Raw genomic sequence first — 20913 nt, forward strand, 5'->3', positions numbered from 1 at the left:
TAACACCTGTCTAGGTTCCAACATGGTTACAGATAGAGCTGCAATGCCGGTACATGCAATATCTGGTATCTGCTATGCAATATAGAAGCTCTTTACCACAAGTCTAAACCTGCAGATCCTCTAGTAAATGTTCTTAACAGTTTCATAATGTATTAGATATGACCTATATAACTCTGCTGCATATGCTGGAGTGCTGCACATGCTGCAGGTGCAGTATAAGTAATGCTACTGGATTTACACACACGTTGAAAGTTGAAAATGTACGACTTTTCTCTACTGAATCTGAGAATTGTATTGTTGTCTTTTAAAGTGGAACAAGACAGATATTTTTTTAAATATTTGTTCATCTCTGGGGGGGGGGGGGGGGGGACACCTTACACTTCCAAACCTTGCTGTAGGGTTTTCATGAACATTTCGTTTTTGTTCCACTAAGCGGATGAGTGGTCCACCTGGCTTTACCAGAGCCCCGTTAGCCAGCATGTTTCCGGGTAGATCCAAGTTGGCCTTCATGGTTAGCGCATGTCAGTCAGGGTTACCGTAGCAGCCCGGGTGGCAGAACCCGGGTCACTACGGTAACCCTGACTGACATGCACCGGCCCGTGCATTGCCTTTGGCTTCTTTCAACTGCTTAGTCATTGGACGCGTGGGGAAGTCACTGGGATCCGAATTAGTCTAACCTAACCCTAATCCTAACCCTTAACCCCAACCTAACCCTAACCCGTAGCAGGCCCAGGTGGCAGAACCCCCCACCATACTTCGCCCTACCTGGAAATCCCATACTTTACCTGTTTCCACCTCTCACGACTTGGACAAGCGGTTGAATTTGGATTACCGATCTCCAACATGTGCATGCATGTGTATTCATGTATTTGGGTGTTTCCTGACCTTTCTCCTCTTGCGGTGGATGTCTCCGATGCTGTTGGCCAGTGAGTTGGGTCCCAGCAGCGTGGCGGTGCTCTGAGGCCAGTCTACCGTCACCAGCGTGTGCTCGCCCATCAGCACTTTGCGCACGTTCTCCGCGCCCGTCACCCGGATCAGAGGGCGGCCCAGCAGGTGGGTCTTGAACACGTTGCCGTACTTCTGCCTCCGTGATGCGTGGAAGCCCGAACCCTAGACAGAGAGGAGACTTGAAGATCAATCAAAGGGTTCTACGAATTTTAACGAAAACACAAAAGACATGGACATACCCATGTGTTTCATATCAAAATGTTCAGAACAAACCCAGCTTTCTGTAAAGTGAGGCTCTAAAGTGTTTGGCTCTAAAGCTAAAAAAAGTTGATGTTCACTTTTTGAAATTCTTCAAATCTCTTGTGAAAACATACCTACACTCATGTGGACGAATTGTTTTGGTGCTCAAAATGAGTTTACCAAAGTCTTAGGTTCCCAAGACCGCCAATTATACACAGAGAGGCAAATACAGAGTGTCACAAGCTATCTTTCCTGTCTTCTAATTCACCGTGTGAGTGACGGATGTTCTTGCAATAAGAAGGACGCAGAAGTGAAGACCTTAACCACATTTTTGCGCTGTTTCATCACTGAAATATTAATAGAGACATTGAAAGAACATCTGTCGTCCGGGTTTGAGAAACTATTCTAAGACCATTTCCATTAGACAAATAATAATAACTGTAAGAGTGTGGAATGATTATTAGCCCATCAAACACTCAAATATGGACTAATATAAGCATCATCACCTAATGCCTTGTCATTTGAATTATTTCAATATGCCGTTTACTGCAATTCATGTTGCATATTCATATAGGGTTAAAACTTTGAAGTCTGGGTCGGTTGTAAAGGATGCTTGGGCAGAGCGAGACTTTCAAGGAAATTATGTGAATTTTGCTGAAAGGTGGAATTTCCCGTTACCAGTAGAGACGAACAGCAGAAGGTGTGAGAGGAAATCCCCAAACACTCCACCCTGTTTAGCCGACATTAGAGAAGAGCTTTTCTCATCCCTTCGGTTGATGGAGATCCCCCACATCTCCTACTTCAGATTTTCTTTTAGTTTTTTCATTCTCCCTTGATCTCCACTTTGTTATGCTCAGTTGTGACTTTGCGCATAAGAATGGACATGTCAGAATGTTTTTATGAAAAACACTTAAACATTGTCAAGAAGCTGAAGATATAGAATATCAAATCAACAACTTTCTTACTCTTTATTTACTTTTTAAGGATGCTTTGAAAAAATGCAACAATCACTTCATCACCATTCTCCTCGTCCTCTGGTTGCCAGATAACGCTGATGGTATTTTACAAGCCAGACAGAAAACTGACCAAAACCTTAAAAGTTTAACTTTAAAGTTCTTACGAGTGATGTTTTACGCTTGTTATTAATTTAAAACCGCCTTTAGGATCTAACCTTCACTCCAGCTTTGATCTTTACCTCTAAAAGCTCTGAGAAAGTAGTTTTTCTCTCTGTGGTTTGGGGCCCAAACAGAGCATTTCTGGTGAGTCCCCACATGCAAAAAGTTACTGATGTTTCTATCATCCCGGCTCCCAGAGCAAAAGTAAACTTATAGACTGAAGGCAGCGGACTGCAGATGTTTAAGAAGCCAGGTTAATTAGATGAAAACTGATTCAAGATGCCTTTAGGATGTGATTTGAGTTCAGCTTTAATGTAAACCAATGGATAGTTTAGGGTCAAGGGTTCTCAAAACATTTTCAGCTCGAGCTTCCAGTACACTAAATGAAATATATCGTCCAGAAGGACCAGGAGAATGGAATGTAGAAAGATCTTAATGTGGTTCCTCAAGGATTGGACCAATTTTTTCATCCTTTTAGCTAATACCTCTTAAAATGTTGCCTCCACTTTTGATTTGCATCTAATGCTAACATAAACACTGTTTCCAGTTCAGTTGGAATAACCAGAAGAACTAGAACCGAATGGGTGACTTGCATGAGCAGTGATAGCCGTCATTCCTTTGGCTGAAAAGGAGAAGACAGAAGACAGAAACTCAACCTGAATCTACAGAAAATCCAAGCAAGAGGACGTCAAAATTGACAGCTGATCTTGAGGAATCGGAGCACATAAACACCACAGCAATGAGTGTTTAGCAGAAGATGCTAAAAAAAAATGGCTTGTAATGCTTTAAAAGTTCAAACTTTCTTGCTGCAGAGGATACAGAAAAAAAGGCCCTTTTTTACACTGGGACCCACCAGAAGAAGCCGCACAGCCCATTCCGGGCCCCTGCCCCGCAGTTTGAGTAGCCCGGCTGTCAGTAAACCCCCAGAGGACCAGAGCTGGAGTCAGTTAGCAAGCTGACCTGGGTTCAGCTTTGACGCTGACCTCTTAACGGTCCGGGTCACAGCAGAGCGAGAGGGAGCCGACCCCAGAACTGTAAATGGGTTGTTTCAATGAAAAGAATATATATCAGCCAGAGGGGAGCTTACTGTGTTACACACACACACACACACATACACACACACACGTACACATACACACCAACACTCGCAGACAAACACATCATTCAGACACACACATACAGTAAAAACATACGTGCATGTTCAGATACACACGTACTCTGAATTCATAAAATGCACGAAGAAACGTGCAAAGCAAACAAACACGCAGAGGCCTAACTGCAAATTGCCGTGACAACACTAACTGGTTTGACCCCAGTTTACTCATGGGGAAAGAGATATGTACGACTTTGAGGCGCACACACACACACACACACACACACACACGGGTGACATATGTAAACATACGCGTTAAAGAAGCAGTACTATGAGTTGCTGTAAAACAGTTTGGTCCCACGTGTCTCTCGTTTCTGCATTTTCGTCAAGTTTTTTTTTTTTTTTTAATTATGTAGATAAGAGCAAACTTCACTCATTCTTTTTTTCGCCTTTTATTCTGAAGGGCAATGACATGATGGGGCTACTGTAACCCTCACACTACTAGAAACCATTAGTATGTTTGTGTGTCTTTGAGAGAGAGAGAGCTCATGAGTCCTGGATGTGTGTGTTCAGCTATGTGCAGTATTTGCGTGTGAATGCAGAGTTCTTTCAGGGACTAATTTTAGCAGGTAGTTTGTTTCCTGTTTGAGACACACCTCTCACAGCAGTAGTGTGTGTGCAAACATAGCTTCATCTTTTGCAGCGTTCCACTGAATGAAGCTGCAAATTTATCCTCACGGTGATTCTGGTTTACGGTGTAATTTGTGGCTCAGAGTCCTACAGCGAAGCCTTGATACATTTAATACAATTGAAACAAAAACTGCTTCAGTCGCCAAGGACTGTTAAAAAATGAAGGAAACACAAACATTAACTACCTGCTCAGCTGCTGTAAGTCACTCTGAATGAAAGTATCGACTAAATATGAGCAGAATGTGTAGATGTAACGCTGGAACATTCAGCATGTGTTCATCTGTTATCCGTTCTCTTATCTTTATCACTTTTATCTTTTTCCCCTGTGGATCACAGGAATTATAGCTGCTACTGGCTGCTACCGATGCTGTGAGATGACGTTGTATAAAGAGAGAGAGGAGGTCAGGGCGGATGAATGCGTCACACAAACACAGTACTTTGATCCAGTAGGCCGTGTCTTGTGTGAAACCAAAAGTCAACATTGACTTATTTGAAGTTACGTAACGTACTGACTAATATCACGGAAGTACCTATGTTAACCCAAACCACAATGTTTTACGAAACCTAACCAAGTAGTTTTGTTGACTAAGCCTAACCATACCCTGTACGTTGGTATATGACTCCCAAAGGATCTTGACTAAGTATATGTAAGTGATGAGTTGGGAGTGAAACTGTGTTGGCTATATTCTGTATATTTCTAAAATATCCATGTTCAGCCCAATATCACCATGAATTCCGTCCATATCAGACTCCTATTCTATTAGATTCCAGTCACGGTTTACGTATAATGCCAACATTAAGTCCCACCGCAGGAAGTAATGTGCCCCTTAAAGCTATAGTGCGTAGTTTCTGTCGCCCCCATGAGGAATTCTAAGTAATGACAACAACACTGTCTGCGGGGCCACAACATGATACAAGCCTTCCGTGATCGTACACAGCCCCCCCCCCCCACTCCACACAGTTGCTAGTAGCCAAGGAGGACACGGAGGATTACAAAAAACATGATGGACTCTTCAGAAAAGGTCATTATCTTCACTTGAGTTTCTGCGTGCAAAAGTCACCGGACGACACAATCTTCTGAACATAGCCATACTGAGAAATACAGAGAGAGTTGTGTGTTAGCTTTGTAGCAACTCATTTGGCAACGGCTTGAATGTAACGGACCTTCATTAATATCAACAAGTTACGCACTAAAGCTGCAAATGGCGTTGTGGAAAAGTAAGGGTGTGGAGGTTGTGCAGGACATCATTTCATTCCCTGTTACAGACCATAAAGCACGATCTTTCCTAGCCCTAACCATAGTTTCTTTGTCCATAACCATGGTCTTTCCCCAACCTTAACTATACCACAGTTGCCATGCGCAGGTGTTGTAGAAAGTGAGAATTTTAAAGCTGTTGGCAATGAACATCGAGAATGTCATCATTGAATGCAAGCCAGGGTTTTGCAGAATCAAAATTCTTTTCACTTTGTTTCTGTATTAGGTTTACATTTTCCCATATTTATTCACGCAAAGACTAATTTCTTCGCAGAAACGTTTTTCAGCTCCACGTGTTCCAACGGATACGTGCGACACACAACTGCCTTTTTCTTTGCAGAAAGCAAGGTGAAAATGTGTCTGCAGTCTCGCCTACTGTTTCCTTTCGTTCCTGGCAGTTGCAGCTCATCTCTCTCTCCCCTTCTTGCGACGCACCTCACATCTTAACCCATTCTCTGTGTGAACCAAAGCCCAAATTGAGCACAGATGCTTCAGCCTCTTTGCAGCTCTGTTAGCTGTTTCATGTTGCTTTGAAAACTCTGATTGCCAGACTGCTTTTATAGATGAAAAATGCTGCTAATTAGCATCCAGCCCAACACGCCCCACCTCTGTGGCTGTAGTTTGTCATGGCGCTTAAGCTACTTCAGATGTTAAGACCTTTTCATGAGGTGTTGACATTATTTTATCTACATATATATATCTTTTGGTGATTTGTTTTTTCGAGTTTTTCTTTAAAGTTTTACTCAATACGCATCTGTTCTTACATTTGCATTGTATTCTGGTCTACGTCCTGCTCCTGTGGTTGTAGAAAGCAGTCTCAGCTGCTTCTACGATACATGTCTTCCCGACGTACGATTTCAATTTTCATCTTATTTACGGGAAAATAAATACATGTTGATTGATGTTGATGATGATTTTTTTCTTTTAAGAGTTTCTTTTAAGATTTGTAAAGAAACAATCCCTCCTTTATCCTTCACCTTTTGCCGATTTCGGTTTCTTTTACTGTCGCTGTCGATCTGTCTGGGCAAAAACTGTTGACCCGAACTATTTTCACAGCTCCTGTACACTTCCTCTTTTTACTGTGGACACACACACACACAAACACAAACACACACACACACACACACACACACACACACACACACACACACACACACACACAAACACATACACACACTCAGACACACACATATTAGCACACACACCAGGTTGTCGGTTGGCCTCCGGAGCCCTCAGGGTGTGTGTGCGTGTAAGAGTGGGGTTGTTTTCCAAGCTACATTTTGCTGCCACATGGATGTAGAGTGGTTTAGTATGTCTGCCTGGCAGGCCTGCTCTCACACACACACACACACACACACACACACACATACACTAACACACACTCCAATTCGAAGGGAGTTCCTCAGGCAGCCAGACAAGGCTCCCTTTCACACTCCAAGATACAGCATCAGATTGGGACGATTGTGTACTTTCTTTGGTGGGTGGGGGTGTGTGTGTGTGTGTTTGTGTGTGCAGTTATGCCTGCATTATATGTGCATTATGTGTATGTATCTCTCTCTGTATATTTTCTCTTTCCATTTCTCTTTGTTTTTGTTTCACACACACACACACATTTTGGCTGGATATTTATAGTTTTATGCTGTCTTGGTCCCAGAAAATAATTGTGCGTTGAAACAAAAAAGTTACACCAAAATAATCTGTGTGTGCGTGCGTGTTGGTGTGTGCGCCAGGGGTGTGGTCTGGATGACATTTAGCGTAAAAGGTGAGAAGTGTACACCCTCCGCCTCTCCCTCCTCTCATACTGGCAAAACACACAGAGCAAGCATGGAAAAGTTGTGATGTAATGACGCCACACTTCTCTTGCAGGAGAACACGTACAAAACCGCACACGGGACCACAGCACGCACACTCACATGCACACTGAGTCGTAGACGTCGCTGCTGAGACGCAGGCGTCACAGCTTCACACTGATTGTACAGGCTGAAACACACATTCCCTCCAAACTTCAGTGAAGCGAAGGAGCCTCCACTGTAAACACTCGTTTAGTTTCACAAAAAAAAAAAACAGAAACCATAATTGCTACCACAACATTACGGCTGATTTTACCGCCGAGAGTCACAGGCAACAAACTCTGATGTGAGCTGAAAACCATAAAGAGGTTTCTCTCAATGATGGAGGGCATAACGTTTTAAAGCTTCTTTTTTTTTCATGTGGATGTATTACCTAGCAACTAAGAGAAGTTCAAGCTGGCTGTGGAGGCACAAAACATGATGTATGCATGTGTATGTTTCCAGCAGTCACTCGTTGTTAATGTGAATAGTCTCTGAACAAAGCCAGAAATCAGATCGCGTAGGGCGCACTCACACAGTTTTTGCTTTTCCTTTTATTAAACTGCAGCGTCACATGAATTTTTATGCTCGTTGTTTGTAAATGCTGCTGGTGTTATTCACTTAAGATGCAGTACTTACTGTGAATCTAAAGCCAGCGTTAAACTATTTCATTTTTATGTCTTTTCATTGCTGCAATTTACTGCAAAGATGACTGCAAATTCGATGCCCAATGAAAATGTTTTTTGCAACAGCCAATCAAAATGCTGATTTTGTCTACTGTAACGGCATGATAATAGCAAAAACAGATGCAATGGACAACAAAGTTTGATGGACAAAAAAACACAACAAAAGAAGTCACCGTGGTCTATTTTTTTTTCTTCGATTTGTGAAACTTTACATAACGCTATTCAATTCCATTTCAAAAATTGTTAGGTTAATGACATGACAGTTGTGAAATTAAAATTCTTCTCCGCTAAAAATAACTGCTCTATTAAAGTAAGTGTCTTTCCGTTTCATCAGAGTAAAGTTATATTAACTTCACGCAGTTTGCCAATGAGCAACTCAACCAAGTTGTGTGTGTGTAGTTTCACATCTTAAATATAATACGTTTTAAAACCCAACAGCTGCTACGTTCTCTATTAACTTGCATGTATGTTTTTTTTTTAGAAAGTTTACTCTGATGAAAGAGCCACTAAGGGGTAGACGTACAATTAAAACCCCATGCCATATTTAAATCAGGGGTCCCAAGGCTCCACGATACCCCTTACTGTCATCACCAAATCTCTCACTTTCAACACACAACAAAGTTTTCCTACTTCCTCACTACTTAGTATTCAGTTTTGTTTTCGTAACTGCATACAATGACGTCTTCTTTGTCGCAACCGGCAAGCACACAAAGCAAATGCGCAAAGATAAACTCAGACTTCGAAAAATGGTCCGTTTTGTCAACCACTTTCTGTCCGTCTCGCTCAACAAAGACTCGCCCTTCACTTTGAGGTATAAAATAAAACCGGCACCGGTACAGTAGGTTAAGATCAGCAAATGCAGCTTAAAACTGGACCTCGAGGCGTCATTATGGATAGAATACTGCACAGAGCCACAGGTTAAGATTTAGGATCAGAGTTGAGGTTATATTATAAGGCCAGAAGAAGGATAAAATCAAGGTGGTTTCAGGGTTAAAGGTTGTACACACACCCATAAGGTCAGAAAAAGTGTTTAATAACAAAGTGAGGGAATATCCCTGAAATATAGTGCTTCAGCTGTGTGTGTGTGTGTGTGTGTGTCTGTGTGTGTGTGTGTCTGTGTGTGTGTGTGTGTGTGTGTGTGTCTGTCTGTCTGTCTGTCTGTCTACAGTCTGGACACGGCTGTTCTGGTAACCAGCGATGTCAGCTTCTACAGACTCCCTTTTATATTTTTTGAACAGAGATTTATCAGATTTTTTACAAGAACCTCAATAAAGGAGGGAGAGAGGTTTTCAGTTAGGATTTTCCACACACGCCATCCAAACGCGCGCACACACACACACACACACACACACACACAACCCCTTTCATTTCACATTCTCAGACTCACGTACACTCAAAGGTTTCTGACAAATGCCACCACGATCACAGAAAATCTCATAAAATCTCAGTCTCTCTTGTTCTTTTTCTCTCTCTCTCTCTCTCTCTCTCTCTCTCTGTCTCTCTCTACAAACACTCCTCTCACACACACACACACACACACACACACACACACACACACACTGTCCGAGCAGAGCTAGCTAGCACGCCGGCCGTGCTAAAAATACCCCCGTCTGTTCTGTTGGGGTTGGCCTGGGGGCAACCAGGGCCCAGGCTTATAAATGTCCTCTTTGTAGCGCAGTGGAAATGTCCAACAAATGACTCTTTTATTAGGGCAAGACAAAAAAACACAGCTAATTATGTTTACTCAGATCAACGCCGCGGCTCGACCAGCACCCACCCACCCACACACACACTCACTCACACCGGCTAGCCGGGGTGACAGCGAGAGTGTGTGGAGTGGGAGAGAAAGGGTACATTTGGAGCCGTTACACAACAGAAATTTTAGGGCGACGCTTAGACGGAGCGTAGAGGGAGAAAAAGAGGCTGATGAGAAAACAGAAGCAGGAAATGACTGACAGCAACAAAGTAGGAATCAAAGAGTCATTCACTTCTCAGATGTGTCCTACTGATAGTTTGCATGAAAAAGGGGACAATATGAGGATGAAAGGCCGACGTTTTCGGCCAATAAATTGTCAAATATGTTGTCGTCTGTCAGTCAAAAGTCTTTCATTGCATACGCACAGTAAATATTCGAGGAGTGCACTTAAAATTACAATATCTTCAACATCGTTTTTTTCCGCACATACTTAATGTAAGTTGCTTTCTGCCAAATCAATGTAAAGTATTGTACAATGGAGATGTTCTACGTATGTCACAAGTGCATGATACTTGTTGTATAATGATATTTTCTGGATTTAAGCAGTTTATCTGTGAGTCAAAAGTAACCCATTTAAAAATATTGCAGAAACTCTTCTGCAAAAAAGTTGCAGTGAGATAAATGTGTTTCAATTTAAATTTAAATGTACTTACAGGGGAAACATGCCGAGTACTAAGTGGTTATTTCCCTTTTATTGCAGGTGCTGAAGGTACGAAACGACGAAACATCGTGAGATGACGCATCAGTCGATCTTCGTCAGCCTGGTGCGAAGGCCGCAAAGGAACAGGCGAGTCAAACGTTACCATAAGTGACAGGGAAATGACAACCTGTTTGTTGACAAGAGTCATAGCAACAAGGTGAAAGCATTGAAAAGCCATCGACAGAAAATTCAGAGGAGCCACAGTCTTGCCCATACGGCTGGACTTTTTTTGGAGCGAAAAGGGCGGCGCGGAAACAAATTTGATTTAAAACAAAATCGTTAATTTTGAGGACTGCAACTAAAATAAAGCTTAAAACATGAAAAGAGAAAAAGCAGCAGAGAAGGACAAGAGAGCGAGGAAACGAGGTCAAAGGCTGTGAGGGAATTCCTTCTTTCCTTTCAGCTGTCAATCATTCAGCCGGTGCCAGAGATACCAAGGAACCTGTGTGTGTGTGTGTGTGTGTGTGTGTGTGTGTGTGTGTGTGTGTGTGTGTGTGTGTGTGTGTGTGTGCATGCGTGCGTGCGTGCACTTGAATAATGTGTGTTTGAATGGTGCGATAGGTCCTCGACTTAACAATGATCCCCGTCCCTTTGCGGTCACGCCACCGCATCAGAGAGACAGAGAGAGAAGACGAAAGAGAAGAAATAAGAAAGTAGGATGAGAGGAAAGGAAAGAAGTGGAGGAAAGAGAGGAAGTGGAGGAGGAGAGAAAAAAAAAAGAAAAAAAAGAGAAAGTGTTTAAGAGGTGAGCGCCAAAAACCGAGCGAGTGAAAGCGAGCGCAGAGCGTGGCAGAGGAGGCGGAGAGATGCTCGTTTCGAAAAGGACGGATTAACGAAGGAGGGCTTCGGTTAGTTCAGCCAAAAAGCAAGGAGAATAGAGAGAGAGAGAGAGAGGGAGAGAGAGAGAGGGTTGGCCCCTGACCTGGGGACATTATAGGAAGGGAGATTATGGTTGTTTAAAACTCTCTAAGCACTCACCCTGGGACCCCAGCTAATGCTGACACACACACACACACACACACACCTCAACTACAAGCGAACACTAGACACACAATGTGGAACTCAACAAATGCATGTATAGTTATATTTTTCTTATTATGAACAAATCTCATTAAAAGACCCATACCAACAATTAATTGATCAGACTATCAAGTGTGTATCCAAAGCGTCATACAGTATATATTATATATATATATCTTGAATATGCCATGGAGCTCCATTGTTGTCCAAAAACTATTAAAATCACATCAATGATCTGTCGTGCTGCTGGAAACAGCAAACGTGTATTTATCCACCGCTGAAAATAGTCCCCAACAAATGCACTAATAACGCCTGTTTGAGCAACGTTTCCTACAGTGCCCAGCTGTTTTATGAAATTACTGAAATTACTTTTTGAAAAAATGAAAGCATGTGTTTGAGATTTTCTTCTTCAGTGACAACCAATAATTTTTGGACTGGTCGCACAAACAGTGTAGGGAACTCGTAAAGTGTTGTAACACGTTGTTTTGTTTTTTTTCATAGGATTTCATATTATAATTTAAAGAATGAATCATTTCAGCCTTATTCTCAGTTTTTGCACACACATATACACACGTACACGCACTCATTGAGAAAGAGAGCTTAACATTGTGCTCTATGCTCGGCCCGGGACAAGAGTGTTTGGAGGAGGGAGCAGTGTGTTCTCGGGGTGAAAGAAGGGGCAAGGCAGAGCGCTGCCAGCACCTCCTGCTAATCTGAACAAGAGGATGGATGGATGGATGGATGGATGGATGGATGGAGAGGAAGAGGAGGAAGAAAGATACAAACCGAGATGGGGATGATGCTTTTACCAAATAAAAGTTGATTGATTAAGGTACTCTTGTTGCCGCTCAATCCATTTTGTGATAAAGATGCAGCGACAAAAGCGCGCATCGTTTTGAGGAAGATGAAAGTAAACATGGAGGGATGCGAAGGGGCGGCTGTAAAAGGTGTGGAAGAGACAGTAGAGAAAAGAAAGGAGGTCGGGGAAAAAAGAGACGTGAGAAAAACGGGAGAGATAGCTATGGCGGACAGATAAAATAATAACGCGAAATGCAATGGGCAAACTTAAATACAAAACTTTACCACGACTTTTACAAACGAGAATAACAGAAACGTGCCTATTGTCCGTCAATAAATGACATAGCAAAGGCGCAAAGAAATAAGAATGGCAGGCAGAAAAGATGGAGAGAAGCTTAAGAAAAAGGGGTGTGAGAAGATCGAGTCCTCAGTGGTTCAAGGGTCCTGCCTTGAATGTTAACACTGTTATATCACACACACACACACACTCACACATCCCCTTGTGCCCGCTCAATGAACTATGTATCTCTGCTGCAACAAACACACATTTGCCAGTTTCCTGCCACTCTTGTAGAAAGAAAGAAAAAGAGAGAAAGAAACAAAGAGAAAAAAGGAAAAGAGAGAATGAGTCAATTATTTGCCATTGCAATATGAGCTGTCTGAGCTCACACACTCCTGTGTGTGTGTGTGTGTGTGTGTGTGTGTGTGTGTGTGTGTGTGTGTGTGTGTGTGTGTGTGTGTGTGTGTGTGTGTGTCTGTGTCTGTGTCTGTGTCTAGTGTGCATGCTCCATCTACATGCTCTATACATGCTGCATGTTATGTGACTGTGTGCTCATGTACTCATAGTATTTCCATCGACTGTGTGTGTGTGTGTGTGTGTGTGTGTGTGTGTGTGTGTGTGTGTGTGTGTGTGTGCCTCAAGACTGTGTAACCGCAGCTATGCAGCACACAGCGTGCTGGACCGCAGTAATGGAACATTACTATATAGATGAAGCCACCAAGCCTTACAATCCCCGCTCTGTCTGAGCTGGTTAAAGGAACAATCCACCTAAAAAACAAAAGACCACACATGTGCTGTAAACCAGAAAAGGCTACGAGGTGATCAGCTGTCACGCGTTAGAATATAACGATGGTCTTTAGAACGAGGTTTGGTCGTGAAGAGTGTTTTTTTTTAAGATCATGGAGAGTCTTAGAGAGGGTTTTAGGATTTAAATCTTTCCCTCAAAGCTGTCCACATTAAATCCAACATTTGATTTTTCAAGATGCTTAAATTGACACTTGATCATGACATATAAACTGGTTAACAATAGAAATCAGAACAATAACTACGTGGGCTTTTTTTTATTTTGGTGTTGGTTATGTTTTCCCAGCTTATTGAGGACAATAACAGTGTTTTTTGGTTTGACAATGTCAAGTTTTTGTATTCAAAATGGTGGAGGCGAATGCTAAAACATGCATGCACGCATATTTTGCAGTGACAGGTTTAACTTATATGAATATTTAAATAAACCTAAACCAAGTGCATCTTGGCCGTGTGTTTCTTCAGCACGACGGGAATGACAGCTGCGTTCAAATGCAACTTGTGACATTGTATTATGGATATGGAAAGCCAAATACCCCAAATTGTTAGCATTTAAGTGGTTTAAGTGCTGAGAAATAAAGTTGTCAGCACTCACAAACAAATTAAAAGTATTATGTACTTATTTGTGAGTGCCGACGACTTTATTTGACCGATGACAAAAATAGAAGTTGTATCGTCACCTTTTAAAAAAAACAAAAAGATGAATATCTTTTGTAGTTTTAAATAATAAAGTATTCAAATGCAGAGAAACGTTGAAACTGTCAGAAACTTTCCACTAGCAAAGTGCTGAAAATGCGCGTTTGTTGTTCAAATTAACTATTCTCATAAGGACGACTGCACTTGAAGGCACCATGAGTGTGTCACAAGGGGCAGATGGAGATTAAAGGACAAATTCATCCTTAGAAAGAAGTCGTTACCTTGTGTTGATTCCTTTACTGCCTGTGAAATATCAAGGAATTTGGTTTGTAAAAGTGCTATAAGAGAGAGCAGGAGGCAGCAGGACAGGTGGTGAAGAAGGAGAGAGAGAGAGAGAGAGAGAGAGAGAGAGAGAGAGAGGGGGAGGAGAGCTGTCATCACTGTGAAAGATGAGAGAGTGTTTGGTCTGCAGACTGTTATTACTCTGCCCACCGTCATTTACACTTCATCACTGCAAAAAAAGACAGAGACAAGAAAACAGGCTGGCAGACAGAAGGACAACGTGTGTGTGTGTGTGTGTGTGTGTGTGTGTGTGTGTGTGTGTGTGTGTGTGTGTGTGTGTGTGTGTGAGATGAAAAAATCACAGATAGTAACTTCTGCATAAAAATCGATTGTGTGGAATGCTCATTCACAAACTGAAATCGCACATACACAATGTGTTCATTTCTTCTGGTCTGACCCAGATTCAGTCCAGCGTTCGTGTGTGTGTGTGTGTGTGTGTGTGTGTGTGTGTATGTATGTGTGTGTGTGTGTGTGTGTGTGTGTGTGTGTGTGTGTGTGTGTTTTTGCCAGAATAGGCAATAGGTTTCCCTCGTCGATTGATAACAGCATCAGTCTGTGTCGATATCAAGGAAACTCGTGCTGTGCTAAGTTTGAAGAACTTCATTACCCAGAAATCCTAGACCGTTGTATTAGTAACATTGACACATAATCCAAAAGTTTTAGTTTTTGCATCTAAACCATTAATTAATTTAAAACCACGTCTGGGAACTTTGCACTTTGGTGACCCCAAGTGGCAGCAGAAGGTAACTGCTTTACTTCAGTACAAATAATTTAAATCCTAAAATACGCTATTTAGAGAATTGTGTATTTGACATACGGTTTGCATGTTGCTGTTTAGAAACCACTTTGTTCAGCCTGACCTTTGTCTTGGTGAAGAAGTTTCAAGATCGGAGAGTTTTATTTTTCAAATCGGACAGATCTTGATGCTTATTTCGACCCTATAGTGCCACATGGAAAACAGGAGTTTTTTTTTTTTTTTTTTTTTAATACTTTAGACTGCAAAATTTGTGGACTAGAGCAACAAAAAAGTATTTGTAAGCTTTTACACATAACAATTCAACCTGTCAAAAAACAAGCAAAACTGAAAAAACTAATTAGCACGCTGTTATGACACAAAAACACAAGTTTTATAGTATTTCTCTGAAGAACAGTGCTGTCACTTTCCGTTTGGTATACTTTATAAAAATGTTTTTACGTGTAGTGAAAGCATGTTCATAGATAAAGAACTGTATGGATTAATGTATTTTTTTCTAGACATTTAAATGTACACACGTTAGGGTGTGTGCGGGCGTCCTTGCTTTATGTTTATACGCGTGTGTGCATCTGTATGGAAAGCATACTGGTGAGTCGTGTTTCTGTGTGTGTGTGTGTGTGTGTGTGTGTGTGTCTGTGTCTGCTCGGTAGTAACGCTCCTGCTGGCACCGTCCCTTCGAAAGCTTCAGCTCCTAATGAGAGCAGACAGGTTTCTGGCAGAGTGACCGTAAAACTATTTCTAACTGCAAAATGGATCCATCACAAAAATGGGCTTCTGGTAGGTCGAGTTAAAAATATACTGTTATGTATATTATATACACACATTAAGACAGAAGGAGAGTTTTTGTGGGAAACCTGGAAGAGATGTTAAGAGAAAAGAGGAGCAGGAGTAAAAGAGAATGGAAGTAAAGAAGATAATTAAAGTTGGAAAATATTCAAGATGCAAGAAAAACGTATGTTTTGTTGGTTTGTTGCCAATAAATTTATATCCAGAAAAGGTTGATGTGCCGATGTACATACTGCAACATGTCACTCAATCACAAACACTCTCACTGCTATCATTGTGTTGTTTGTTGGCCGCAGAAGGCGTGTTTTCAACCAAAAAGCCAACGTGACCTAATGGGAAGGCATATAAATAGCATGTCACTTTTAGAGGTGATTTTGTGCGTGCTGTCTACGCATTTTAAGCTTTTCACGCTATTTCATGTCATTTAACGCTAAGTTCTCATTCCTAAACACGTGGTGTAACCAAAGTACTCGGTTATGTTTAGTAAAAGCTTGTGGTTTGAGTTAAAATAAGTATGTTTGTGATGTAAATTAACTTATGTACGTAAGTTAATTAGTCAACGTAAATGAGTTAACGTTGACTTTTGGTATCACACTGGACAAGGAAAGCAGTTTCCTGATCAAAAGTCCTGCGTTTGTATGAATCACCCATCTACCTCAACCGCCTCCCTACGACGACTTTGACGATCTTTGTACTACGTCGTAATATATACGTCAGGAGAGACTAAATGTCGTGAATTGACGTGCGAAAAAGCAAAACCAATGCGATTGTGGGCTAAAAGAGGCTGTAAAAACCCAGACAGACACAGTAGTGGAGCGTTTAGCAGCAAAAAGAGACAGATATTTCCCTCATGAGTTGGTGGAGACCCAAACAGAGCTAAAAGAGAGTAAATGTTGGACGACATGACTCCAAATGTTAATTCTTTCACTGCTGGATGTGTAAATGAGCAACTGTTTGCCAACAAGTTCAACATATTGAGCTTGCAAGTTAGTACAGCCTAGGGAACGCCTCACTGCGATGTATAGCCTCTAAACTGTGAAGTGAAATAAATCAAATGCACTGCATGCAGCTCTGTTCTTTTCTTCTGACACTCTTAATCGTTTTCATCAAATGCTGTTCAGTTCTTGCCCCCCCGACTGTCGCAAAGAGACGACTCCTCTCTGAGCACGTTTGACATGTCATCTCCACGAGCAATCAAGAAGCAGACTGGTAGCTCAGACATAAAACAGCATCTGGGCCACAGGGTCCAGTCAGATCTCCATCTCTGTCTGTCTCACTTTCCCACAGCGCCAGAGGAGGAGGAGGAGGAGGATAAGGCTGCAGCCCAGCATGTCCGTCCCTCTCATACATACAGTTTTAACAGTATTTACAAGGCATTTCATTGACTACATTGACTTCTTAACCTTCACTTTTAAGATTAGGTCAAAGGACGACCAAAAGCTCGCCTCACTTTGTATATTCTTCCAGATTTTGCTCTGCTTGTAGAGAGACATTTGGTCCTCATAAGTATAGACACACTCAGCCTTTCATTCCTCTCTCTGACTGACATACCTAACCCCCCCCCCCACACACACACACACACACACACACACACACACACACACACACACACCACCACCCACCCATAAACTTGGCCGTGGTCCTCGTTTGCATTCCGGGAACGCGTCTCGCTCGGTGTCAGATGTAACGGAGAGGAGCACCGCGAGTTCAAGCCCCGCACACGGCCAACGTGCCTCCGCTCGCCGAGCCCCCACTTAGCTTTATTTTCTCTCTTCCCCCTTTGCTTTTCTTTTTTAAGTTTTTCTCCCCCCCTCCCCGCACTCTCTCTCTCCCTTTTTTATGTGTTCTCCCCCCCCCCCCCCCCACCAACCCTTTCGGTCGGCGTGCTCCTGGGAGCCATCAGTTCGCGCTGACAACGGCTGCTTAGCAGCGAGGCTCGCGCTCAGCCCGGTGGGGTCAAACTACAAGCGTGAGCTTTCTTCTCTCAGCTGATAAACTCACCTTTTATGTCCACATTTCTCTTTCTTTCCCTCTAAACATAAACGTATAAACACATATTCAGACCCATTCCAGTATTCAAAGGATTGTGGGTATTTTTCCTGATTGATTAGGAGCAAATATGTTGTCTGTGTATGCTCTGCAGAAGATCAATGCCTCAAGTTAGGAAGCAAAAACGTGAAGCGTCTCACCAACAAATAATCCATATCCTCTCACTGAGAGCTTACAAACTCACATCAACACATACTACACAGTACAGGATTCTCCCTCTTTCTGCAACCACACACCGTCTGTCACTCAACTTGTAAGAGGGGAATCTCGGTTACTGAGTGATTTCTGAAACACGCAGCGTGCTGGGAACTTTTTTTTTTTTTTTTTTTTGGATGCAGGGAGCGGAGCTGCTGCGTCTGGATTCACCAGCGTGGAGGAGAGAGAGGAGAAGGAGGAGGAAAAGAGAAGAGTTGGTGCGATGTGTGCACTTTACCCTCACCTTAACCCTTTACTCTTTAACCCACATAACTACTCCCTCTCTCTCTCTCTCTCTCTCTCTCTCTCTCTCTCTCTCTCTCTCTCTCTCTCTCTCTCTCTCTCTCTCTCTCTGCACAAAAGTCCCCGAATAATCACGTCCTTGTCATTTTTGGCATATCAAACATTCAACTTTATTTTGAAATCTCAAGTAAATAGCCAGACGTTATATTGTGCTCTATATTTGACTCCTGCACAGACACACCCGCCGCCACTTATTGCCAGCATATCAGATATGATCGATAGTCTATCAGCCTGACTGCGGCTCGACCCCTCCGCGCAGGGAAAAGTCGCGCCGCGGTTGGCTGACCCAACGTCTCCCGTCTGAGATAATAAAACTGATCTGATAGCCTGATGGAGCCACAGTGGAGTGGGAGAGAGATTAAAGGGCTATAAACTAATCAAAAGTGAAGTGAAAGTCTTTGATGGTCGTGTGTGTGTGTGTGTGTGTGTGTGTGTGTGTGTGTGTGTGTGTGTGTGTGTGTGTGTGTGTGTGTGTGTGTGTGTGTGTGTGTGTGGCTGCCGGCGGCAGCGTGCGGACTAGAGTCGCTCTGTGCATCAGGCGCGCAGGATGAGGAGGATGAACCAGCTGAAATGTATATAGATACTCATATTTCACAGCATGATACATATTACCCAGGCTGAGATGAGACGTAATGTTATGATATTACAATATGTTTCATTGGATGTTGAGCCGAATTGATGAAAGTTGTAATCTGATGGGAGAAATGCACAAATCCGCGTTTTCCTAGTTGCTTGTATTGGTGCATTTGTTTGTTTTGTGAGCATCAGCAAATGGAGCGCAAGTAACGCATATGGCAAAATCTGTGAAAGGGTTAAAAAAAAGTGCAATATTAGTGGTTAAAGGGCTGTCTACTAGTCGATTTCAAAATGATCTTACTGTCCCGTCGCAGATGAACTCGTCAGTAAGTTGAGAGATCCGTTAAAGCAGCGCACCAGTGAAAACGAGTAAAAGTGTGATGAATGAACTCAGAGTGCAAAATGCTAAATAAAAGTCTGGAAAGTCTTAAAGTATCGAAAAAGCAAATGGGTTAGACTGATTTCATCATACACGGATAAAGTCCCACACGCAGACACCGGGGCCAGCGCTGACCCAGACACCGTGTCGCGCTCCGCCAAGCCCCCCTCCTCGCCCCGAGGGCGCGCTTACCTGCAGGAGCCAGTGGCAGGTCTCGCCGATGAAGGGGAAGCCCATGGATCCTTTGGGCATGGGCAGCTTGCAGTTTTTATCCCGCGTGGCCGTCCATCTGAGCTGCCACAGCTGCTGGGAGACGGCGAGGAGCAGGACCATGGACACCAGGCAGGCGGCCAGAGTGGCCAGAGCCGAGATGAGGTCGAAAGTGTCGAACAGCATGGTGATGGAGAGCCCGGCGGTCTGTCTGGGGCTCTGGACAGCGGAAGTTTCTTTACACTTTGTATTCGTGACAAAAAAAAAGTGTAGATCTGGATCCCCCGGGTAATTTCAAAAGCTTGATTTTCAAGTTCGTTCTGCGTAAAAAAAACCGCAATGCTCCTTTACGCACTCCAAAGCCAAGTCGGTTGTGTTGTCAGAATGAATGAACTGTGTGGAGTGCAATTCTTTCTTTTAGATAGTGTGGATCTCTATCTTGAAATAGTCACAAGTGGCGTTTCTGTGCGTAAAAAAAAGTGCAAGTCAAAGTTTCTGCGGAGCTTGAGGAGATGCTACAGGTGAGCGGAGCTGCCAGGCTCCCCCCGTATCTTCAGTATCACTACTCAGCTTGTAAAGTGAAAAAATAAAACCATTAAAACTCACTTTGTTTTAGTGATTTAAGCATTTAGAACAACAATCACTCAAGACTGGGGACTGTCCTGATGTTTGAAATCTCATCTTTGGTCTCGTTTGTGGGTCAGTGACTTAAAATGAAGTCTGAAATTTGAAGGCAGGCAAAAAAAAAAAAAAAATCTCAAGGTGACACGTTTATGTCAGAAGCTGTGACACCGTGGGACACGTGGAAAAAGTGAAGCCGAGCCCTGGAACTAACAAGGGCTTTGCTTTTTAAAACTTCTCGAAGGGATGGAAAGACTTGGTTTTGGGGGGGGGGATGAACGAAAAGTCTTCCAGGAATCGCGTCTCTCTCAACTCAAAAAAAAAAAAAAAATGAACAAAAAGCCTCTTTTATAAAAGTTGTAATCTCTCTCTGGAACAAACTCGAGGAAGATAAAGTAAAGTGTAGACTTTTATGATCCGTGAGCGTGTAGCAATGAAAAGGTGCGCAGGAGATGCTTAGGAGCCACCGTCCTCTTTCTGCTTCTCTTAAGCTTCTGTCGTCCACTCTCTTCTCTGTGTACCTTTCTGTTTCTAAGAGCGCTCCTCTCTCTCTCTCTCTCTCTCTCTCTCTCTCTCTCTCTCACTCACTCACTCACTCACTCACTCACTCACTCACTCACTCACTCACTCTCTCTCTCTCTCTCTCTCTCTCTCTGCTGGCTGCCTCTACAAGTCACCCTCAGTGTGTGTGTGTGTGTGTGTGTGTGTGTGTGTGTGTGTGTGTGTGTGTGTGTGTGTGTGTGTGTGTGTGTGTGTGTGGATGCGTGCGTGCGTGCGTAAAAGAGTGTGTGTGCGTCAAGCCAGAGGCACCAATGAGTGTTTATATAGTGCGGAGGCAACTGGAAGGCGAA

The 20913-nt window shown here is 42.9% G+C and overlaps 1 protein-coding gene across 1 annotated transcript in view; it reads right to left on the minus strand.

Moving 5' to 3' along the window:
* LOC116053241 (cytochrome P450 26B1) overlaps positions 1 to 20645 on the minus strand; it is a 38025-nt gene extending 17380 nt beyond the window's left edge. The window contains exons 1-2 of the mRNA XM_031304247.2: positions 19424 to 20645; positions 886 to 1110 (exon numbers count right to left, since the gene is read on the minus strand). Coding sequence (XP_031160107.1) covers positions 886 to 1110; positions 19424 to 19627 — 429 coding nt within the window. The 5' untranslated portion in view covers positions 19628 to 20645. The remainder of the gene's footprint in view (positions 1 to 885; positions 1111 to 19423) is intronic.
* Between the last annotated feature and the right edge of the window lie 268 nt (positions 20646 to 20913).

Source organism: Sander lucioperca, chromosome 17, assembly GCF_008315115.2.
Source record: "Sander lucioperca isolate FBNREF2018 chromosome 17, SLUC_FBN_1.2, whole genome shotgun sequence".
In the NCBI taxonomy this organism is placed as follows: Eukaryota; Metazoa; Chordata; class Actinopteri; order Perciformes; family Percidae; genus Sander; species Sander lucioperca.